The sequence below is a fragment of the Chlorocebus sabaeus genome, chromosome 5, assembly GCF_047675955.1.
Source record: "Chlorocebus sabaeus isolate Y175 chromosome 5, mChlSab1.0.hap1, whole genome shotgun sequence".
Taxonomy (NCBI): domain Eukaryota; kingdom Metazoa; phylum Chordata; class Mammalia; order Primates; family Cercopithecidae; genus Chlorocebus; species Chlorocebus sabaeus.
The window spans coordinates 22,602,406-22,627,477 of record NC_132908.1 but is presented as its reverse complement, the minus strand read 5'-3'; the positions used below and the strand labels follow the sequence as shown (position 1 = coordinate 22,627,477).

Sequence of the window (25,072 nt, the reverse complement as noted above, 5' to 3'; positions counted from 1 at the left end):
GGACTACAGGTGTGAGCTACCATGCCTTGCCTAGCCGACAATGAGCTCTTATTTTGTTGAGGAAAAAAGTTATTTTTTTCTGTGCTTTGAACTTTCTTGTTAGTTTGTGTTTACAATTTTTTTTTTTTTTTTTTTTTTTGAGATGAAGTTTCGCTCTTGTTACCCAGGCTGGAGTGCAATGTCGCGACCTCAGCTCACTGCAACCTCCACCTCCTCGGTTCAAGCGATTCTCTTGACTCAGCCTCCCGAGTAGCTGGAATTACAGGCATGCGCTACTGCACCCGGCTAATTTTGTATTTTTAGTAGAGACAGGGTTTTTCCATATTGGTCAAGCTGGTCTTGAACCCCTGACCTTAGGTGATCCGCCTGCCTCGGACTCCCAAAGTGCTGGGATTACAGGTGTGAGCCACCACGCCCAGCATATTTACAATTTTTTAAAAAAATGTATGCCTTTGTTCATGTATTTAAGACACCTGTGGCAGAGATTCATAGAAGTGGAATAGCTGGGTCAAAGAATATAAACTTTTTTTTTTTTTTGAGACAAGGTCTCGCTCTATTGTCCAGGCTGGTGTGCAACAGTGCAATCATAGCTCACTGCAGGCTCAACCTCCTGTGTTTAAGTGATCCTCCTGCCTCCGCCTCCCGCATAGCAGGGACTACAGGCTTGTGCCACCATGTCCAGCTAATTTTTGTATTTTTGGTAGAGATGGGGTCTTTCTATGTTGCCCAGGCTGGACTGGAACTCCTGGCCTCTAAGTGATCCGCCTGCCTCAGCCTCCCAAAGTGCTAAGATTACAGTGTGAGCCGCCAGGCCCGGCCAACATAAACATTTTATTTATTTTTCCTCACTTAACCTTGACCTGAAACTCAATGAACATTTTAAAATGTGATTAAAAATGTTAATTTGCCTTTCAAATAGAGTGCGTCACTGCTGGTGAGAATGTAAATTAGTAAAACCACAATGAAAAACAGTATGGCGATTCCTTAAATTAGAAGTAAAAGCAGATTGACCATTTAATCCAGCAATCTCAATACCGGATATCCACCCAAAAGAAAAGAAGTCATTATATGAAAAAGGCACATGCACACTTTTTTTTTTTTTTTTTTTTTTTTGAGACAGAGTTTCGCTCTTCTTGCCCAGGCTGGAGTGCAATGGTGCAATCTCGGCTCACTGCAACCTCCACCTTCCAGGTTCAAGCGATTCTCCTGCCTCAGCCTCCTGAGTAGCTGGGATTACAGGCATACACCACCATGCCCAGCTAATCGTTATATTTTTAGTAGAGATGGGGTTTCTCCATGTTGGTCAGGCTGGTCTCGAACTCCTGACCTCAGGTGATTGCCCGCCTCAGCCTCCCAAAGTGCTGGGATTACAGGTGTGCCCAGCCGACACATGCACGCTTATGTTTATTGCAGCACAATTCACAGTTGCAAGGATATGGAACTAACCTAAGTGCCCACTGACCAATGAGTGGATAAAGAAAATATGGCATATGGGTATCATGGAATACTACTGAGCCATGAAGAGAAACAAAATACTGTCTTTTGCAGCAACTTGGATGGAACTGAAGGCCATTATTCTAAGTGAAGAAAGTCAGAAATGGAAAACCAAATGCTGTATGTTCTCAATTATAAATGGGAGCTAAGCTATGAGGACGCAAAAACATACAGAGCCATATAATGGACTGTGGGGACTCGAAGGGGGAGGTTGGAAGGTGGGTGAGAGATAAGACTACATATTGGGGACTGTGTACACTGTGCACTGCTAGGGTGACGGGTGCACCAAAGTTGCAGAATTCACCATTAAAGAACTCATCTGTGTAACCAAAAACCACCTGTACCCCAAAAACTGTTGAAAAAAGTTACAGGAACCCAAAACCCCCAAAAACAAACAAACAAAAACAAAGAGCATGTCAGTTTTCATCCTCACCAGCAATTTATGAAAGCACCTGCTTGCTCCACTCTCATTGTGTTTTTTTTTTTCTTTTTTTTTTTTTTTTTCTGCGGAGTCTCACTTGGTCACCCAGGCTGCAGTGCAGTGGCACGATCTTGGCTCACTACAATCTCCACCTCCCAGACTCAAGCAGTCCTCCCACCTCAGCCTCCTGAGTAGCTGGGATTACAGGCACGTGTCACTATGCTGGGCTAATTTTTGTATTTTTTTGTAGAGAAAAGGTTTCGTCATGTTGGCCAGGCTGGTCTCGAACTCCTGGCCTTAAGCCATCTACCCACCTTGGCCTCTCAGAGTGCTGGGATTACAGGCGAAAGCCACTGCGTGGGCCCATTGTGGCCATTATTTAACACTCTCTTTGCCAACTTATTATCTCACTTTAATTTGTATGTCTTTAGTCACTAGTAAGGTTGAGAAATTTTTTGTGTGTTTTTATGTATTTATGAGCAATTTATATTTTTTTGTGTGAGCTACATCATTCTTTAACCAATTTAAAAACTATTCATAGTTTTTCTTTTTAATTATAAGAGCTCTTTGTATATTAAGAACATTTATTCTTCGCCTGTTGGATGAATCATAAAAACATTTCTCCTAACTTGTTACCTACATTTTAATTTAGCTTATGGTATTTTTATACTGTGCAGCTATTTCGAATCTTATGGAGCCAATTTTTTCTTTTTAGCATCTGAGTTTTGTGTCTTGCTTAGAAAGATTTTCTTTTATTTAAGATGTGTGTGTGTGTGTGTGTGCGCGCGCGCGTGCGCGTGCGCGTTCATGTTCCCCTTTCATCCTGTTTTATTTATTTACATTTAAATTGTTTATCTGGCCGGGTGCGGTGGTGGCACATACCTGTAATCCTAGCACTTTGGGGGGCCAAAGCAGGTGGATCACTTGAGGTCAGGAGTTCAAGACCTGCCTGGCCAACATGTTGAAACCCTGTCTCTACTAAAAATTAACAAAATTATATACAAAAATTAGCCAAGTGGGTGGCATGCACCTGTGGTCCTACCTACTCAGCACGGTGAGGCTTGCATCCTGGAGACAAAGATTGCAATGAGTTGAGATCATGCTACTGCACTCCAGCCTGGGTGACAGAGTAACCTTGTCTAAAAATAAATAAATAAAAATAAGTAAATAAATAAAAAAATAAATTGTTTATCTGTCTGGAATTTATCTGGTGTAAGGAATTAGGTAGGCATCCAGCTCTAGCCAACTACTCTAACAGCAATTACTGCACTGCCTAATTTTATTTTTTTCTCTCTGACCATTTAGTAGCTTCTCAACTGTATTTGGGTCTATTTCTAGATTCTAGTCTGCTTCATTAATCTGCTTTTCTTTTCATGCACAAGTACCAAACTTTTTTTTTTTTTTTTTTTTTTTTTGAGACGGAGTCTCGCTCTGTCGCCCAGGCTGGAGTGCAGTAACGCGATGTCAGCTCACTGCAAGCTCCGCCTCCCAGGTTCACGCCATTCTCCTGCCTCAGCCTCCCGAGTAGCTGGGACTCCAGGCACCTGCCACCACGCCTTGCTAATTTTTTGTATTTTTAGTAGAGATGGGATTTCACCGTGTTGGCCAGGATAGTCTCGACCTCATGACCTCGTGATCCACCTTCCTCAGCCTCCCAAAGTGCTGGGATTACAGGCGTGAGCCACTACGCCTGGCCAAGTACCAAACTTTTGAAAATATAAATGTAACTTTATAATGTGCTTCAGTGCCTAGGAGGGTTAATTCTTTTTTTATTACTTTCCTTTTTCAAAATTTTCCTGGCTAGCCTCGCTTGTTTATTTTTCCATTTGAACTTTAGACTCAATGAGTCTACTTCCAAAAAAACCTCATTATGTATTTTTATTGATCTAAAATTAAAGGTTAAGTTTAATTTAGGGAGAATATGCATCTTTACATCATGAAACCTTCTAATTGATGAACAAAGTGTATTTTCATTTATTTCTTCTTTCATTTTCCTACGTTTTTGTTTTGTTGCTGATGTCGTAAGTGTGGGCGTTGGTGCTATTTTAAGTACAAGGTTTTCTTCCATTTTGTTTCCTAGCTTTTTTCCTGAAACAGAGAAGTGCTGTTGATTGTGTAACCAACTACGTTATTGACTTAACTCATTATTTACGAGACTTTCCAGGAGTACTCTTGGATTGGCTAGATATGCAATCATATTACCTGCAAATAGTCATTATGTTGTCTCCACTTTGTAATTCTTAAAATTCGTATTTTTTATCTTTATATACCTAGAATAATATTAAATAACAGCGGAAATATTATTGCTCTTACTTTGTTCCTGACTTTTATGGAAAATGCTTCTAGTGTGCAACATTAAATAAGACGCTGTTTTTTAACTTAAATATGTTTTTATCATATCAGTACTGGATACTGAATTTTGTTAAATATTCTTGTAGTCTCTAAGAAAGGTCATGTAGTTATTCTCATTTAACCAGTATTCAGAATTCACCTAAGACTGGGTGTGGTGACTCATGCCTATAATCCCAGCACTTTGGGAGGCCGAGGTGGGTGGATCACCAGAGGTCGGGAGTTCGAGACCAGCCTGGCCAACATGGTGAAACCCCATCTCTACTAAAAATACAAAAATTAGTTGGGCATGCTGGCATGTGCCTGTAATCCCAGACACTCGGGAGGCTGAGGCAGGAGAATCACTGAAACCCGGGAATTGGAGACTGCAGTGAGCTGAGATCGTACCACTGCACTCCAGCCTGGGTGACAGAAAAAGAATTCACTGAATGTCAATAGATAGTCTGTATAAGACAGAGTTTGAGAGGCCATCCTGGCTGGTTCTAGACTCTAGAAATTCTAGATGTGCCATGCATTAACTGTGTGATCTGGGCAAGTTTCTTGGCCTCTCTGTGCCTTGGTTGCTTCCTCTGTAAAACAAAATTAATAATAGCATCTAACTCAAGGGGTTGTTTCTGGATTTAAGTGAATAAATGTAAATAAGGTGTTTTGAACAGTGCTTGGTTCATAGTAAATGCTATGTAAGTACTAATCATTAGCATCACCTTTCTAGAATGACTCCACTTGTGCTAAGCTTTTTAAAAATTAAAAAAAATTTAAGTTCATTTTAAATTTTTTTGTAGAGAGACGGGGTCTCGTTATGTTGCTCATGCTGGTCTTAAACTCCTGGCCTCAAGTGATCCTCTTGCCTCAGCCTCCCAAAGTGCTGGGACAGGTGTGAACCACCTGTCCCAGCCCTAGTGTGCTGAGATTTTCTGTTATTATTGTTTTAAATAAAGGTATTTATTTGCTTGTGAAAGTATTACATGCACCCAGAAAAGTGCACAACTGGGGGGTTTGCTACAAAAGTGAGTACATAAATAATATAGCCCCTTATACTCAATGTCATAATTTTCTTTTTCTTTCTTTCTTTTTTTTTTTTTTGAGACGGAGTCTTCTTCTGTCACCCAGGCTGGAGTGCCGTGGTGTGATCTCGGCTCACTGCAACCTCCACCTCCCAGGTTCAAGCGATTCTCCTGCCTCAACCTTCTGAGTAGCTGGGATTACAGGTGTGTACCACCACACCCAGCTACTTTTTGTATTTTTAGTAGAGATGGGGTTTCACCATGTTGGTCAGGCTGACTGCAGGTGATCTGCCCACCTTGGCCTCCCAAAGTGCTGGATTATAGGCGTGAGTCACCATGCCCGGCCTTAATGATATAATTTTCAAAAGCATTTTATTTCACTGAAATATGTCACAGAATAATGTCACAATTTACGTTAAAAAATATGAATACACACATGCAATGCCCTCCCTCCCCCCACCAGTGTCTACCAAATACAAAAATTAGCCAGGTGCGGTGGTGCACACCTGTAATCCCAGCTACTTGGAGACTGAGTAGCTGGAGACCGAGGAGAATTGCTTGAACCCAGGAGGCGAAGGTTATAGTGAGCTGAGATTGTGCCACTGCACTTCAGCCTGGGCAACAGAGTGAGACTCTGTCTCCAAAAAATTTTTTTTTTTTTTGGATACACGGTGTCATGCTGTCACTCAGTCTGGGTCCAGTGGTGTGAACACATTTCACTGCAGGTTTGACCTCCTGGGCTCAAGTGATCCTCCTGCCTCAGCCTCCCAAGTAGCTGGGACTACAAGTATGCATCACCACGCCCAGTTGATCTTTCTGTCTTTTATAGAGGTGGGGTTTCGCCATGATGCCCAGGCTGGTCTTGAACTCCTGACCTCAGGTGATCTGCCCTTGGCCTCCCAAAGTGCTGGGATTACAGGTGTGAGCCACCACGCCCGGTCAAAAAAATTTTTTTAACATAGAATTTACATATGACCCATCAACTCTAAATCTAGGTGTACACCCAAGAGACATGAAAGCGTATATACACACAAAAAACTTGCATGTAAATGCTTATAACAGTTTTATTCATAATAGTGAAAAAGTAGAAGTAACTCAAATGTCCATCAACGAATGAAGGTATAAATAAAATTTATTTTTTCATTGGAATTGTCTCTCCAGAGATGATGTTTGTTTTTATATATTAATTTATTTTTTGAGATGGGATCTTACTATATTGCCTAGGCTGGTCTCAACCTCCTGGGCTCAAGTGATCCTCTTACCTCAGCCTCCTGAGTAGCAGACTACAGATGTGCACCACCATATCTAGCTAATGAAATTTAGCACATCCATTCAATGGACTAATATGTGGCATAAAAAGGAGTTGAATACTGACACATGCTATGACATGGATGGCCCTTGAAAACATTAAGGTAAGTGAAAGAAATCAGACACAAAGAACAACATATAATGTCATTCCATTTATATGAAATGTCTAGAATAGGTAAAGCCATAGAGAGAGGAAGTAGATTAGTGGTTACTGAGGGCCGGGAGTGAGTGATCTGGAGATGGGGGTGATAGTTAAAGAATGTGGGCTTTGCCGGGCGCAGTGGCTCATGCTTGTAATCCCAGCACTTTGGGAGGCTGAGGCGGGCGGATCACGAGGTCAGGAGATCGAGACCATCCTGGCTAACACGGTGAAACCCCGTCTCTACTAAAAATACAAAAAATTAGCCAGGCGTGGTGGTGCATGCCTATAGTCCCAGCTACTCTGGAGGCTGAGGCAGGAGAATGGAGTGAACCCGGAAGGCAGAGCTTGCAGTGAGCCGAGATCGCGCCACTGCACTCCAGCCTGGGCGACAAAGCGAGACTCCGTCTCAAAAAAAAAAAAAAAAGAATGTGGGCTTTTTAGGGGATGACTAAAATATTCTAAAATTGATTGTGGTGATGGTTGTACAACTCTGTGAATGTATTAAACACCAATGAATTGTGTGCTTTATTTTTTTAGAGTTAGCATCTTGCTCTGTCACCTGGGCTAAAGTGCAGTGGGATGATCGTAGCTCACTGCAGCCTCGAACTCCTGGTTTCAAGAGATGCCACCGTGTCCAGCCAAATTGTATACTTTAAGTGTGTGAATTGTAGGGTATGTGAATTATGTCTCCAAAAAGCTGTTACTGAAAAAACGACAATTTCATATGGTCCAATCTAATCTGCAATAGCTTAAATAGCATTGGTATACTATGATAAGCTTTGAAGATTTGATAGAGCCAGGCATGGTGGCTCATGCCTGTAATCCTAGCACTTTGGGAGGCTGAAGTGAGTGACTTGCTTTAGCCCAGGAGTTCAAGACAAGCCTAGGCAACATGGCAAGATCTCATCTCTACAATAAATACAAAAATTAGCTGGGCATGGTGGCACGTGCCTGAAGTCCCAGCTACTTGGGAGGCTGAACTGGGAAGATCACTTGAGCTCCAGAGGCAGAGGCTGCAGTGAGGAAAGATTGCGCCACTGCACTCCAGCCTGGGTGACAGAGCGAGACCCTGCCTCAAAAAAAAAAAAAAAAAAAAAAAAAAAAAAAAAAAAAAAAATAGACTGTACATGTGAAATGTGGACCCTGCCTCAAAAAAAAAAAAAAAAAAAAAAAAAGTTTACATGTGAAATGTGAAAGAGAAGACACATGGTCCCTACATATAGAAGAGGCAATCAGTGGGGTTTTTGAGAGGCTTGTTGGGTTTTTTTACTATAGGAAAGACTTGGGCTTCTTAATAGGAGTGTGAGATGTGGAAGAAATAGGAACAAAGTTGATGGATGGACTCCAAAGTCCATGTGGAAGAATTAACCTTGGAAGGAGTCCAGTCTCTCTTCCATAAGACCAGAAGGAAGGAGGAAAAGATGGGTTCAGATACCAATTAATGGATGGTGCAGAGAATATTTTTCTTACTGGCCTCAATTTGCTGAGGAAAGAGGCAGAATCACTTGTGAAAAGGACAGAAGGGGTAGCAGGGCCATGGGTTCCAGAAACCAGGAGGTTAGAAAAGTTAGTAAGTGACTGGGCACTGTGGCTCACGCCTGGAATCCCAGTACTTTGGGAGTCTGAGACGGGCAGATCGCCTGAGGTCAGGAGTTCCAGACTGGCATGACCAACACGGTGAAACCCTATCTCTATTAAAAATACAAAAATTAGCTGGTCATGGTGGGATGCGCCTGTAGTCCCAGCTACTCAGGAGGTTGAGGCAGGAGAATCGCTTGAACCCAGAAGGTGGAGGTTGTAGTGAGCTGAGATCGTGGCCAATGTACTCCAGCCTGAGCGACAGAGCGAGACTGTCTCAAAAAAAAAAAAAAAGTAAGTTGGGTGGGAGAAGGAACTCAGACTCAGAGACGCTTGGGAGCATTGAAGAACCAGATGCCAGTAGAGGAGTGAATTCTGAGTGGCAGTGAGCCCCAGCTCCTGAAGCTCCTCCTGCAGTCTCCTACAGCCTCATTTGGGAACAGTCTCCGCCTGAGTCATCTCTGCTTCAGTCCACATAACCCCAATTCTTTCAATGTTACTCATACATTTTGGCTTTGAGCCTCGTGCTCTCTGGATAAGTGCCTCTGAACTTAACTGCCTTTTGGCACCCTTCCTCCCAGAACTGAATGTTCTTCCCTGGTGAGGACTGACCCAAGTCCACCTCCCCGGTTCTGGGCCCTATACTCTCATTAATTCAGCCTGGGATAACCAGAGCACATTTGGCAGCCTCATTGCATTGGGTCAGTGACAGACAAATCCAAAGAGTGAGAGAAACCTGTCTGTGAATGCGTCAGACCACGTGGTGGGCATGGCAGAACAAGGGGTGGCAGGGGACCGGTGGTTTGCTATAAAGAAGCGAGAGAAAAGATGTTCAATCTGTTGGCTAGTGGAGAACGTCTACAGCTGTGGGGTCAGGGATGGGCTGAAACACACAGGTAGGCTATTGCCTAAGGACAGCATCTCACTGGCTAAGACAGCCAGACAGGCACAGCTGTCAGGCATTTTGAGCCTAGTTACTGAGCACAGCCAATATGGCACCTCTACCCCAAAGATCCATAGGTCATTAGGGTTCAGGGGTGCAGCAAGAGAAAGAGAAAAGTATGAGGGAACCCCATGGAGCACCATTTACTTATTTATTTAATATTCAGACATAGGCTGGGCACAGTGGCTCATGCCTATAATCCCAAAACTTTGAGAGATCGAGGGGGGAGGCTCATCTGAGGTTAGGAGTTCAAGACCAGCCTGGTCAACATGGTGAAACCTGTCTCTACTAAAAATACACAAATTAGCTGGGCATGGTGGCATGCGTCTGTAGTCCCCTCTACTTGGGAAGCTGAGGCAGGAGAATCGCTGGAACTCGGGAAGCAGAGATTGCAGTAAGCCAAGATTGCACCACTGCACTCCAGAGTGCAGAGTGAGACTCCGTCTCAAAAAAAAAAAGAAAGAAAGAAAAAGAAATTCAGACATAGAGTCTCACTATGTTGCCCAGGCTGGTCTCGAACTCCTGGCCTTTGAGTGATCCTCCCATCTCAGTTTCCCAAAGTGCTAAGATGACAGGTATGAGTCACCTCAACCAGCCTCTGGGGCACATTTTGATCCGAGGTATTACCAGATACTAGAGTTACTGTGGGTCAAAAACTCTGGGCACCTGGAACCACAGGGTCCCTGATTCTGGAAGGGGCAGATCAAACGTGGTGGAAGGAACATAGCCTTTGGCATCAGGGCTAGATTTAAAGCCTGTCTCTTCTACTCATTTGCTGTGTAACACTAGCACTTGGCACATTGCTGAGCCTCTTAGAGCTTCAGTGTCCACATCTGTAAAATGGAAATTAATAATTCTTACCCCTCAACTCCTCAGGGTTGACTGTTGAAGAAATGTTATCTGTGGCCCTTCAGCTCAGTGCTGTCTTGTCCATCTCTGGGCTTCTGTATTTGTTATCTTCTCAGAAGCTTTTTTTTTTTGATAGAGACAGGATTCCATTCTGTTGCCTGGGCTGGAGTGCAGTGGTGCAATCACAGCTCACTGCAGCCTTGGAATCCTAGCCTCAGGTGATTCTCCCACCTCAGCCTCTCAAGTATCTGGGATGACAGGTGCACTCCACTATGCCCAGCCCATTTTTAAAATTTTTTTGTAGAAACGGGATCTCACTGTGTTGCCCAGGCTTGTCTGGTACTCCTGGCCTCAAGCAATTCTCCCACCTTGGCCTCCCAAACTGCCGGGATTACAGGTGTGAGACATCGTGCCTGGTCTAAGAGCACATTTTACTCAACCCAGCTTTGCCTGAATATCTCCTAGTCATCCTTTTGGTCTTGTCTGGCTCTTTTCTTCCTCCTGAAAGTCCTTCTGGATTGATTGTCTCTCTTCTGGGCTCCCATAGCTGCCCACTTTCATACCACGTGAGAATTCTTTGCCTGTCGCTCTCCTCACTAAGTCTGTGGAGGCACGAGCAGGACCTAGTTCATCAGTGTATCCCCAGTTCATGGCACACACACACTGGTGCTCAACAGATATGATTTGATGGAATGAAGTTTTAAAGATTAAATGAGATAATGAATGTTTAACCCATGCTTCCCAAATCACACTGACTAGGTGGGTAAAAAACAGAAACATGAAACGGTTATCAATTCAATACCTCTCTGTAGGTTCTTCAGCTCCCTTAAAATTCTCCCCAGAGGGCCAGGAGTGGTGGCTCACCCCTGTAATCCCAGCACTTTGGGAGGCCAAGGTCGGCAGATCACCTGAGGTCAGGAATTCAAGACCAGCCTGGCCAAGATAGTGAAACCTCATCTCTACTAAAAATACAAAAGTAGCCAGGTGTGATGGCACATGCCCATAATTCCAGCTACTTGGGAGGCTGAGGCAGAATCGTTTGAACCCAGCGGGCAGAGGTTGCAATGAGCTGAGATCACGCCACTGCGCCTGGCAACAGAGCAAGACTCTGACTCAAAAAAACAAAACAAAACAAAAAACAGAACAACAAAAACAAAAACAAAAACAAAAACACTTCCCCAAAGACCCTGGGGAAACCTCCGGGAAGGGAGCACAGGCTCTGGAAATAGATGGCATAGGTTTCAATCTTGGCTCGGCACTTACCAGCTTTGTGACTTACTCTATCCACGCCTCAGTTTATGCACCTGTGAAATGATTCCTAAGGCTGCCAAAGAGACTAAATGTGCTAATATTTGCACAGTGCTGGTAATGGTGCCTGGAACACAGTAAAGAATGTACGGGCGTTTAGTATATCTCCAAGTGCACCACATACCAGTCTTCCTGGCTACTGTGCCGTGTTCCTTGTCTCTCACTCCAACTGCCTATGATCATTTCCCACTACTGCTGGTGCCTCAAATGGCATTTAATCCAATCTTGGGGAGTTCAGGTAGCCTATGTATATTGCTTGGACTGCATTCAACCACACTCCTGTAATACCCAAACCACCGCTTCTTCCACATGAATGTGCTTGTGAATCCATTGAGGACCTTGTAGATTCTGATTTGGAATCTGGGGCAGGCCTGAGATTCTGCATTTTTTGTTTTCTTTTAAAATTTTTTGTAGAGTCGGGGTCTCACTATATTGCCTAGGCTGGTCTCAAACTTCTGGGCTCAAGTAGTCCTCCTGCCTCGGCCCCTCAGAGTGCTGGGATTATGGGCATGAACCACAGGGCCTGGCCTGCATTTTTTTTTTGAGACAGAGTCTCGCTCTGTCACCAGGCTGGAGTGCAATGGCACGATCTCGGCTCACTGCAACCTCTACCTCCCAGGTTCAAGCGATTCTCCTGCCTCAGCCTCCCGAATAGCTGGGATTACAGGTGCCTGCCACCACACGCAGCTAATTTTTGTATTTTTAGTAGAGACAGGGTTTCACCATGTTGCTCAGGATAGTCTCAATCTCTTGACCTTGTGATCTGCTTCAGGCTCCCAAAGTGCTGGGATTACAGGCGTGAGTCACCATGCCCCACCCCATTCTGTATTTCTAATAAGCTCCTAGGTAATGCTGATATTGAATGTTTATGGACCGTATTTTTACTTGTTTTTGAGACAGGGTCTCGCGCTGTCGCCCAGGCTGGAGTACAGTGGTGCTATCTTGGCTCACTGCAACCTTCACCTCCTGGGCTTAAGTGATCATTCCACCTCAGCCTCCCAAGTAGCTGCGACTACAGGTGCATGCCACCATGCCTAGCAAATTTTTGTATTTTTAGTAGAGACAGAGTTTTACCATGTTGGCCAGGCTGGTCTCGAACTCCTGGCCTCAAATGGTCTGCCCACCTTGGCCTCCCATAGTGCTGGGATTACAGGTGTGAGCCACTGTGCCTGGCCTACATTGTTACTTAACAAAGACCTAAACAGTAAACATTTGTTTTTCTCGCCAATCTTTGTACTGAGGTGAAGAGAGACACAAGAGACATAACGATTCAGAAGAGGATTAGACAGAAAGATATCAAAAGATACCCAGACATAGGTAGTTTCTGTCATTGCTTCAGCATTTTTTCCTTTTATTTTTAGTTGATATGTAATAGTCGTACATATTTATAGAAGACAGTGATATTTCAATATGTGTATACAATGTGCAATGATCAAATTAGCATATTCATCACCTCAAACTATCATGCCTCAGTGTTATGAACATTCAAAATCCTCCTAGCTTTCTGAAAATATACAATAAGCTACAGTGAACCACATTCACTCATTAGTGCTGTGGAACAACAGAACTCATCTCTCCTATCTAGCTGGTGTCAGCATTTTAATGCTATCAGTTCTTGTGTCTCTGTGATATTCTGGGCCACAAAATGACTGCTTTGGCTCCGGTCATCACATCCATGACCAACGCAAAAAGAAAGGGAATGGCTAAAGGGAAGAGCCAGTTCTGAGTGTGCCCTTCTAATATGAAAGCCCTTCTTTCTTCCCTCCATCCCTCCCCCTCCCCTCTTCCCTTCCACCCTCCCCACCCTCCTTCCCTCCCTTCCCCCTCCCTCTCCCCCTTCCCTTCCTTTCTCTTGCCCCTCCCCCTTCCCTTCCTTTCCTTCCCTTTCCCTCTTTTTTTTGAGACAGGGTCTCTCTGTGTTACCAAGGCTGTACTGCAGTGGTGCAATCGTAGCTCTCTGCAGCCTTGACCTCCTAGTCTCAAGCAATCCTCCCACCTCAGCCTTCTGAGTAGCTGGAACCACAGGTGTGAGCCACCATGCGTGGCTAATTTTTAAAATTTTTCTAGAGACAGTCTCACTATGTTGCCTAGGCTGGTAGCAAACTCCTGGCCTTAAGCAATCCTCCCACCTTAGCCTCCCAATGTACTGGGATTACAGGGGTAAGTCACCTTGCCTGGCCACCCCTCATTTCTGACCCACTGTCTTTGAGCTGAACAAGCACCTTTTAGCACGAATTCTTTTCCAGGGAGTTCTCATACTTTCTTTTTTCTTTTCTTTTTTTGAGACGGAGTCTCGCTCTGTTGCCCAGGCTGGAGTGCAGTGGCGTGATCTCGGCTCACTGCAAGCTCTGCCTCCTGGGTTCACGTTATTCTGCCTCAGCCTCCCGAGTAGCTGGGACTACAGGCGCCGCCACCACGTCTGGCTAATTTTTTGTATGTTCAGTAGAGATGAGGTTTCACCATGTTAGCCAGGATGGTCTCGATCTCCTGACCTCATGATCCAACCACCTCGGCTTCCCAAAGTGCTGGGATTACAGGCGCGAGCCACTGCGCCCGGCCCTCATACTTTCAACCACATAAAAAGAGCAGTGGAATTTTTTTCTCCCCATCATTAGCTGTTCCCTTCTTGAGTCAATAACGTAGTAATCCTATCTTGAGGGACAGAATCTCGGCCAAATGCTAGGGGGAATCCGATTAATTCCCTGCTCGAGGGGGTTGAGCCTAGAACTGAGGGTGAGCCCATCAGTGCATTCCTTCTCCCTAGGCAACTAGTGACTGGTTCCGGCATGGTGATGTGGCCAAATCAATCATCAGGGATGAAAAGACTCAATCCCGTGTTTTGCTTGACACACTGGTGAAACAGACTTGCTTTTCCATGCTGAATGTCCACAAACACCGCCACAGCTGTAAAAGCTTTTGAAGGCCAGGCGGGGGTGGCTCACGCCTGTAACCCCAGCACTTTGAGAGGTCGAGGCAGGCAGATCACGAGGTCAGGAGTTCGAGACCAGCCTGACCAACATGGTGAAACCCCATCTCTACTAAAAATACAAAAATTAGCCAGGCATGGTGGCACACGCCTGTAATCCCAGCTATTCAGGATGCTGAGGCAGGAGAATCACTTGAACCTGGGAGGCGGAGGTTGCAGTGAGCTGAGGTCCCGCTACTGCACTCCAGCCTGGGTGACAGAGAGAGACTCTGTCTCCAAAAAAAAAATATATATATATATACATATATGTGTGTGTGTGTGTGTGTGTGTGTATGTATGTATACAAAGTAAAAACATAAAAGCTTCTGGGCTTTTATGCACTGGGCTTCTGTGACTTGCAGCTGGAAGGCACCATAGCTGACACAGGTGGCCATCATAACTTGGGATAATTTTATACACACCCTTCCATCAGTATCACATACCCTTGGAGTACAATTTCCTTTCACCACTGGCTCACTGCCTGACCTCACTTCCCAGAGTTTCTGTTTCTTCAGCTACCAGAGGAGGAAAACAGAAACACCTTTATTATGGGATTAAAGGAGATGGTGCACATGAAGAACTTAGCACAGGGCCCACCCAGTGCACTCCAGTGCCAGCGAGCAATGTCACATTATCCGATGTGGGTTTTCTGAAACAAATTAAAGCTGAGGGGCCCCAACAGCCCAACAGGTCTGGAGAAAGTTTCAGCTCAGCCATCAGAGGGCAGTGGCCCAGAGATGGCTCACAATTATTCCAAATTTGTTTTAAGAGGGTCTCGCTCTGTCGCTCAGGCTGGAGTGCAGTGGTGTGATCATAGCTCACTGCAGGCTTGACCTCCTGGGCTCAAATGATCCTCCTGCCTCAGCCTCCCATGTAGCTGGGGTTATAGGTGCACAGCACCACACCCAGCTAATTTTTACATTTTTGTAGAGATAGGGTCTTCCTGCATTGCCCAGGCTGATCTCGAGCTCCTGGCCTCAAGGGATCCTCCTGACTGGGCTTCCCTTGGCTCACTAGCCTTTTTTTTTTTTTTTTTTTTTTTGAGACGGAGTCTTGCTCTGTCACCCAAGCTGGAGTGGTGCAGTGGCGCGATCTCGGCTCACTGCAACTCTGCCTCCCGGGTTCAAGTGATTCTCCTGCCTCAGCCTCCTGAGTAGCTAGGACTACAGGCACATGCTGCCACACCCAGCTAATTTTTTGTATTTTTAGTAGAGACAAGGTTTCATCATGTTAGTCAGGATGGTGTCGATCTCCTGACCTCGTGATTCACCTGCCTCGGCCTCCCAAAGTGCTGGGATTACAAGCGTGAGCCACCGCGCCCAGCAAGGCTCACTAGTCTTATACTTGGATCACTGCAGTTAGGGTCATTGTGTCCACGTGTTGGGTTTTTGGAAATAGGGGACTTGGCTGCTATTGTGCTACGGGTCGGACACAGGAGCCTGGCTATGCTGGGAGCCTCAGGCAAGAGACCAAGTGTCCGCCATGAGGTCCTTTCCCTCTAAAGCACTGTCACTTTCCCAGGGTGTTATAAGAGGAGAGATGTGGATCCTCTATTCTTGTGGGGTCTGCCAGTCTCTGGCCCATTTCTAGTCCTGGGGACTCTTCTGCTCCCCCTGGCTGTCACTGCTCTGCCCTTCCTTCCTTTGAGATACTTGTGTTTCTCCTCTTGTCCTTGGGGATGACCCCATATATGTCCCAGAACAATAATATGTTGAAAAATAAAGCCAGAAATAAGCGTTGTTTTCGGGGTTACTTCTGCTTTCTTCCATGTTAATCAACCCTCTTTTTATTTTTTTTTTTTATTTTTATTTTTTTTTTTTTTTTTTTTTTTTTTTTTTTTGAGACGGAGTCTTGCTCTGTCGCCCGGGCTGGAGTGCAGTGGCCGGATCTCAGCTCACTGCAAGCTCCGCCTCCCGGGTTTACGCCATTCTCCTGCCTCAGCCTCCCGAGTAGCGGGGACTACAGGCGCCCGCCACTTCGCCCGGCTAGTTTTTTGTGTTTTTAGTAGAGATGGGGTTTCACCGTGTTAGCCAGGATGGTCTCGATCTCCTGACCTCGTGATCCGCCCATCTCGGCCTCCCAAAGTGCTGGGATTACAGGCTTGAGCCACCGCGCCCGGCCTTCAACCCTCTTTTTAAAAAATTTTTTCGAGATAGGGTTCCACTCTGTCACCCACGCTGGAGTGCAGTGGCGGTCTTGGCTCACTACAGCCGCGACATCCTGGGCTCAACTGATCTTCCCATCTCAGCCCCCTGAGTAGCTAGGACTATAGGCACATGCTACCATATCCAGATAATGTTTGTATTTTTGGTAGAGATGGGGTTTTGCCATGTTGCCCAGGCTTGTCTTGACCTCCTGGGCTCAATCAATCCTTCCATCTCAGTCTCCTGAGTAGCTAGGATGACAGGTGCATGACACCATGCCTGGATACTTTTATATTTTATTTGTTTATGTATTTTGAGATGCAGTCTTGCTCTGTCACCCAGGCTGGAGTGCAGTGGTGCTATCTTGGCTCACTGCAACTTCTGCCTCCCGGATTCAAACGATTCTCCTGCCTCAGCCTCCCGAGTAGCTGGGATTACAGATGTGCACCACCATGCTGGGCTAATTTTTATATTTTTAGTAGAGATGGGGTTTCACCATCTTGGCCAGGCTGGTCTTGAACTCCTGACCTCAAGTGATCTGCCTGCCTCGGCCTCCCAAAGTGCTGGGATTACAGGCATGAGCTACTGCGCCTGGCCTAATTTTTTATTTTTTGTAGAGACTGGATCTCACTTTGCTTAGGCTGGTCTTGAACTCCTGGACTCAAGCGATCTTCCCACCTCGGCCTCCCAAAGTACTGGAATTGCAGGTGTGAGCCACTGCAACCCTCTTCTGGTGAGAGAACACAAAGTTTGGTTTCCTTCTTAGAGCAGGGGAGGGAAATCCACTGGAAATAAAATGAGTCAATATCTCACTACATCATCTTAATAGTATGAATGTATTTATTATTATTTTTTATAGGATCATTCTGCTTATTAAATTATTATTTTAAGTATACTACAGTAAGGAATACATTACCAGTTTACCCGAATGTAAATATGACTTTGGCTCAAATCTGAGACCTCTGAGATTTGTGATAAGTAGTTTAGTGCAGTGTCTAGTGCCTACAGGAACTGTGATAAATATTAGTGTACCTGTTTTTCCTCCCGTAGTTTTCACTAAGAACAGCTCCTGGTGAGGTGTTAGATGTCTAGAATTGACTGCCTCTTAGACAAAGAGTGTAAATTTCAGAGTTACATGTATAGCATGAAACCATACACACACACACACACACACACACACACACACACACACACATAATTAAGACAGGGTCTTGCTCTGTCGCCCAGGCGGGAATGCAGTGGCACAGTCACAGCTCACTGCCACCTCTTTTCTATTTTATTTTACTTATCTCCCCTTTTCTATTTAATTTAATTTTATTTTATTTTATTTTATTTTATTTTATTTTATTTTATTTTTTTGAGATGGAGGCTCGTACTGTCACCCAGGCTGGAGTGCAGTGGTGCGATCTCAGCTCACTGCAATCTCCATCTCCCGGGTTCAAGTGATTCTCTTGCCTCAGCCTCCTGAGTAGCTGGGACTACAGGTGCCTACCACCATACCCAGCTAGTTTTTGTAGTTTTAGTAGAGATGGGTTTCACCATGTTGACCAGGCTGGTTTCGAACTCCTGGCCTCAAGTGATCCACCCACCTCAGCCTCCCAAAGTGTTGGGATTACAGGCGCAAGCCACCACTCCCGGCCTCCCTTTTGTATTTTAAAATTACAATCTCCAGAGGTTCCCTAAGGTTTGTTGGAGGCCTGAAATAGACCAAGAAGGGTAAAGATCTTTGCTACTTAGAGCCACGACTCAACCAGATTTCAGAGAAATGACTCCCTGTCTCTTTCTTGTACAAAAGAAACCCTGTAGCATGGAAACCCCATGTTAGAGACCCAAAGGTCGAAAAGCAAAGCCAAGTATACTTTGTGGACACCGTGACTTGGTGTTGCCTTGCTCCTCTCCTATTCACTCATTCTTTATTTTAAATTGTAAGTTAACTTGCTAGAAAATTATTTTATTTTATTTTATTTTAGTTTAGTTTAGTTTAGTTTGAGACGGAGTCTCACTCTATCACCCAGGCTGGAGTGTGTCATCTTAGGTGACTTTCTTTACATCACTGACTTTTGTTTCCTTTATCTATGAAATGGAGATGAAGTAAAATAATACTTGTGAACAGATTGGAACAATGCTTTTTGTTTTCATGTAGTAGGCACCCATTTTTGTGCATCTGATTTGTCATAGAATACAGAAAGATACCATCCCTTGAAGCTTTTTATTAAAAAGAAAAACAACAACTCTACTTTTGAAGACCATATACTGGGAACTTCTGGCTAAATAATTTCCCTTCCTTGTTATTTCCTATTCATTTTCCATTAAAATTTTCTTTTTCTTGGCCAGGCACGGTGGCTTACGCCTGTAATCTCAGCATGGTGGGAGACTGAGGTGGGAGGATCACTTAAGGTCAGGAGTTTGAGACCAGCCTGGGCATCCCATTAGTTGCAATTTTTAGAGGCAATTTTTTTTTTTAAACCAAAACATACCTCTGACTGGCTTAATCAATGTGGAAATTCACTGTATCCATAAAGTCCTGATTCTGAGTAGAGTTCAAGTCTGATGTGGCCCAGTGGTTCTGGCTGCACTTCCCTTGGTTCATTCCTATATAGGTCGCATTCCTAGGCTCGTAGAGAGATCTCATCTCTACAAATAAAACAACAATTAGCTGGGCGTGGTGGCGTGTGCCTGTAGTTTCAGCTACTCAAGAGGCTGAGACAAGAAGATCGCTTGAGCCCAGGAGTTTGAGACTTCAGTGAGCCATGTGCTCCAGCCTGGGTGACAGAATGAGACCCTATCTCAAAAAAAAAAAAATTTTTTTTTTACTTTGAGCCTAGGAGTTTGAGACCAGCCTAGGCAACATAATGAGACCCAGTCTCTACAAAATTTTTAAAAATTAGCCAGGCATGGTGGTAGGCGCCTATAGTCTCAGCTAACTGGGAGGTTGAGGAAGGAGGATCGCTTGTGCCCAGGGGTTTGAGCCTTCAGTGAGCTATGATTGCCCCGCTGCATTTTAGCCTAGGCAACAGACTGTCTCAAAAAACTTTTTTTCTCATAGCGTGTATCACCATATAACTGACTTTATATGTGTACTTATTCATTTTGTTTATTGTCTGTTCCTTCACTAAAATGTGCACTCTATAAGGGCAGCAATTTTTATCTGTCTTGTTCATTGCTGTATCCCTAGTGGCTAGCCCAGTGCCAGCACATAGGAGCTCGGTGAAAATGTGCTGAATAGATAAATGAATGAATAAATGAATGAATGAACGAATGAATGAATATTCCTAAATTTTCTCCAGGCCTGTCATGTGGTTTCATGGACTAAGAACATTTGGAGTCTGAGGAAGAACTCTCATCAATGTGTGGATTTCAGCCTCTACTCCTAAATGTCTTCTTCAATCTGTCCTTGATCCATGTCCATACCAGACATCCTCTTGCTGCATGGCCAAGCCTCCGGTCTCAAATCCTGTTCACCTTCCTGGCTGCCACCAGAGGGCTCTTCCTAAAGCGTTGGCTCTGATCGTGTCACTCTTCTCTGGAAGAACCTATGTTGCTTGCTTGTTTGTGTCTGTGTTGCGGCTTGATGGTTAGTTATCTCCAAGTGGTTGGATGCCAACCCTCTGTCCAGGTCAGATTCCCACGTTTATATCAGTTACGATAGTTCGTTACGTTGATATCAATTAGCATAGTTAGGATGTTCCCGGCTTTTTGTTTGTTTGTGTTTCTTTTTTGTTTGTTGATTTTGTCTTTTAGAGATAGGGTCTTGGCTCCGTTGCACAGGCTAGAGTGCAGTTACATGATTACAGACCATGACGGTCCTGAACTCCTGGGCTCAAGCGATCCTCCAGCGTCGGCCTCCCAGAATGCTGGGTTACAGGCATGAGCCACTGTGCCTGGCCGTGACAATTTTTTTTTTTTAAACCAAAACATACTTCTAACTGGCTTAACCAATGTGGAAATTCACTGTATCCATAAAGTCCTGATTCTGAGCAGAATTCAAGTCTCATTTGACCCAGTGGCTCTGGGTGCATTTCCCTTGGTTCATTCCTATATAGGTTGCATTCCTAGGCTGGTAGAGAGAAAGCAGCCACAGTGCTGGCCTCACTTCTACACTTAGCGAAGTCCGGAAGGGGAGAGATGTGTGCATCTTGAGGTTTCTTCTTAAGGATCAGGAGCCCCTTGTCTGACTTCCCTCTGGACCTCACTGGACCTAGTTGGGTCATTGCCCAGTCTTAAAATCAATCTTTATCTCCAGGCAAATGCCATTGACTTAAGCCTGGATTTCTGAATCAATCGCTGACACGGAGGATGAAATAGAATTGGTTTTATCTATCAGGCTCCACACTTTTCCTGCTTCCCTGGGGGTGAGGGTCAATGCCTCAAGTGGCTCCAGAAGGGTGGAGAGGAGGTGGAAAGGGTCCTGGTGAGAGGACACCATCTCATTCACAGTGTAGCTTGTAGAAGCCTGCACAGCATCCCTTCAATTATCACAATTGCTATTTTGATACAATGTGAGTATATGAATACAAGAATGAGTAGGGTTTCACCTACTAGCTAAGAAAAGAAGGATGTCCAAGAAAGTTGAAATAGCCTTCTCTTTCTCCTTCTCCTTCTCCTTTTTCTTCTCCTTCTTCTTCTTCTTCCTCTTTTTCTCTTCTTCCTTTTCCTCTCCTTCTCCTTCTCTTTCTCTCGCTCTATCACCCAGACTGGAGTGTAGTAACATGACCATAGCTCATTGCAGCCTGGATTCCCCAGGGCTCAAGTGATCTTCCTGCCTCAGGCTCTAGACTAGCTGGGACTACAAGTGCACATCACTACACCCGGCTAATTTTAAAAATATTTTTGTAGAGATGGGAGGGGGGGTCTCACTATGTTGCTCAGGCTGATGTTGAACTTCTGGACTCAAGAGATCCTCCTGCTTTGGCCTCTCAAAGTGTTGGGATTACAGGCATGAGCCACTTACCTGGCCATGCATGGCTTATTAAGGTTTGTTACAATTAGAGCCCAAGGCAGTAGGGCCAAGAAGAATTTCCAGAAATTAGACTAAGAGGATCTTACCCAAATTGTGAAAGACCTTAAGGGCCATGATAAAGAGGCCAGAATTCATCCTTTAGTCATTCATCATCCGCACATCCGTTGAGTTCCACCTGCTTGGGCTTTACTAGGAGGTGGAGATAAGATGGAGAAAGGAGGCAGACAAGATCTCTATCATCACTCAAGTCGGGGAGATGTAGACATTGAACGGATGCTATGTAAGTAGCTAATTATCTAGATTCTGCCTCCTCTGGTAGGGCCCATCCTCTAATTCCCCAGGGAGACCTAGTATCTCCCTCCTATGGGCTCACAGGGTTCCTTGAGGTAGCGGTAGTTAAGACAGGCAAGTCTAAAAGCATTGTTCTAAGTGCATGCATTCACTTATTTAAACCTCAAAAAGCTCTGTGAAGTGGGCACTAGGACAGTCCCCATTTAACAGAGAGGATAAGTAACTTGCCCAAGGACACGAGTTAGTAAGTGGTAGAGCTGAAATCTGAATGTCTGTCCCACTCCAAATGCAGACTCCCAACCATCCAAGTAGGTGCCATCATTACCCCCATTTTACAGATGAGAATACTGAGGCTCAGGGTAAGATTTACCTAAGGCCATGGGGTTTAGGAGGGGAATCCAAATGCAGGCAGGAAGCAGAGATCAGGCTTCCCATGGTGACGTCATATCACCCCTGCAGAGACCTCTGTCACGGCACTGATCCTATTGTGTAGTGCTTAGTTATTTACACGCCTGTCTCCATTTACCAAGTAGAATCTCTTTGAGAGAAAAGACAGATCTGTTTTCTGCCTCTTCAGCTCCAGCATCATTTTGGCGCTTAATCTACTATGCAAATGTTTGTTGAATGAATCAAATGACTGACAAATGAAAGAAAGAATGAGTAAATAATTATTTATGAAGCGCCCAGACACAGGGGATGGCCTGTGATGAGAAGGGTTTAGAAATATTCTTAGCAAATTGGGGATGTGCGTGAGCCTCTGTTTCTGCAGCCTCAAGAAGAAACAAAACCCTTGGAAAGGAAGAAAGAAAGAAAATGGGGCGTAACAAGGATTCCAGGCTGGATTCCATGATGTCATCCTAAATTGGATGTCTGGACTTGGTGAACAAAGGCTCTGGTGACACGGGCCCCGGCCAGGCCGGCCTCTCAGCTCGCGTCGGGGAAGCAGTTAAAGTGAACTGCCCCAGAGCCCGTCTCCACCCCAAGCTTTTGCCCAGACGCCTCTGCATTCAGCAGGTATCTCATCCAAGAGAAAACCAGGACAGGAAATCGCGTTGCCATGGAGACCAGAGAGGCCCTTCCAGACACAGGGGAAAATAAACACATTCTGGTTGGACTTAACCCCCACGAAGCCAGGTCCAAGAGGTCCTGGTTTTCACTAGAAATGTCAGTGAGCTCTCCTCCAAGGCCCCTCGACATCCTCAGCACTAAGGGCTGAATGGCAATGCTAGCCCACAAAGAGTTCTAGGGGTCGTGTCAATCCAGGGCCCAGGGCTGAAGGATGAATCCATTTTGTGCCCAGACCTAAGACCTCTGTCTCCTTCAGAGCTGGGAACTGAATAGACAACTGTTGTTGGGTCAGGTACATTTCTACACATTTTGGATCTAGAACTCATTTAATCCTCATAACAACTCAATAGAGAACACCTAGTTATTACTATCATACGCATTTTACTGATGAGCAAACTGAGGCACAGAGAGATGGAGTGACTCGCCCAAGGGCACCAGATAGTTGGTAGTGGCACCATAATTTAAGACATTTTCAGAGTACCTGGGCAATAGATCATTGTGCTGAAGAATACAATATGGCTGGGCACAGTGGTTCACGCCCATAATCCCAGCACTTTGGGAGGCCAAGGCGGGCAGATCGCTTGAGTCCAGGAGTTGGAGATCAGCTTGGGCAACAAAGTGAGGCTTCATTTCTATCAAAAAATAAACAAAATTCGCTGGGCATTGTGGTGCTGAGGATATCAAGGGGCCTTGGAGGAGAGCCCACTCACATTTCTAGTGAAAACCAGTACCTCCTGGACCTGGTTTGTGGGGGTTAAGTCCAATCAGAACTTACGCATGTGTGTGGCTACTTGGGAGGCTGAGGCAGTAGGATCACTTGAGCCCGGGAGGCGGAGGTTGCAGTGAGCCAAGATGGTGCCACTGCACTCCAACCTGGGCAACAGAGCAAGGCCTTGTCTCTCCCTTTCTGCCAAAAAAGAATACAATATGGCCTTGGGTAAGTTAGTCTTTCTGAGCCTCAGTTTCCCCACTGGTGTATACGCCACTACCTTGAAAGATTGTTGTGAGGTTAAATTTCCTGTACATTTTTTGAGCACTTGCCCTATGCTAAGCACTATGTTGGGCCCCGGAAGCATCATGGAAAAGAAGACAAACACAATTCCAGGATTACACAGCCTGTGGATGGGCAGGTGCTTCCGGTTCAGAGAGAGAGAGAGGACTCTCTGGAAGCCCTGAGTTTGAAGGATTTGGCCTGTTGGAAGAAGTGCAAGAAGGCCCGAGGGGCTGAAGTTCCCAGGAACATGGAGACAAGTGTCAGAAGCTGGATTCCGTAGGGACCAGGGCAGTTTTTATCTCTAAAAGGTCTTCCCAGGCCTGACTCAGAGTGAGTTCAGAAGAAAGTAAAGTTTCATGTGCATTGTTAGAGGGTCCGTCCTGCCTGACACTGGCTGCTTTTGTATGGGCCTCGAACTAAAAATGGTTTTAGTTTTTATTTTTATTAGAGACACAGTCTCGCTCTGTTGTCCAGGCTGGAGTGCAGTGATGTGATCACAGTTCACTGTAACCTTGAACTCCTGGGCTCTGGTTATCCTCCCACCTCAGCCTTCTGAGTAAGCGGGACTAAAGACATCTGTCACTTCACCCAGCCAATTTTTAAATTTTTTTGGAGTTGGGGGGTCTCACTATATTGCCCAGTCTGGTCTTGCACTCTTGGCCTCAAGTGATCCTTCTACCTTGGTTTCCCAAAGCACTGGGATTACAGGTGTGAGCTACTGTGCCCAGCCCTACATTTTAAATCACTGAAAAAGAATCAAAAGAAAAATACTATTTTGTGACATGTAAAAATTAGGTAAAATTCAAATTTCAGCATCTATAAATAAAATGGTTTTATGTTTTCGTTTTAAGACAGGGTCTTGCTCTGTTGCCCAAGCTGAAATGCGGTGGCTCAATCTCAGCTCACTGCAGCGTTGACCTCCTGGGGGTCAAGTGATCCTCCCACCTCAGCCCCCCAAGTAGCTGGGACCACACGCGCCACCACCACACCTAGCTAATATTGTTTATTTATTTATTTTTGTAGAGATGAGGTCTCATTATGTTGCCCAGGCTGGTCTTGAACTCCTGGGCTCAAGCAATCCTCCTATCTCAGTCTCCCAAAGTGCCGGGATTACAGGCGTAAGCCATTGTGCCCAGTCATATAAATAAAGTTTAACTGACACGCAGCAATCCTCCCACTTCTGTCTCCCAAAGTGCTGGGATTACAGGCATAAGCCATTGTGCCCAGCCATATAAATAAAGTTTTATTGACATA

General features: G+C 45.0%; 2 protein-coding genes across 8 annotated transcripts in view; one reads left to right on the top strand and one right to left on the bottom strand.

Moving 5' to 3' along the window:
- Positions 1-25,072, bottom strand: part of TNRC6A (trinucleotide repeat containing adaptor 6A) — a 213,948-nt gene that overhangs the window by 120,017 nt on the left and 68,859 nt on the right. The gene's annotated exons all lie outside the window — the stretch shown is intronic.
- LOC103229952 (uncharacterized) overlaps positions 19,935-25,072 on the top strand; it is a 28,329-nt gene continuing 23,191 nt past the window's right edge. The window contains 4 exon segments of the mRNA XM_073015688.1: positions 19,935-20,079; positions 21,659-21,745; positions 22,646-22,770; positions 23,859-24,094. Of these exon segments, the coding sequence (XP_072871789.1) occupies positions 19,935-20,079; positions 21,659-21,745; positions 22,646-22,770; positions 23,859-24,094 (593 nt within the window).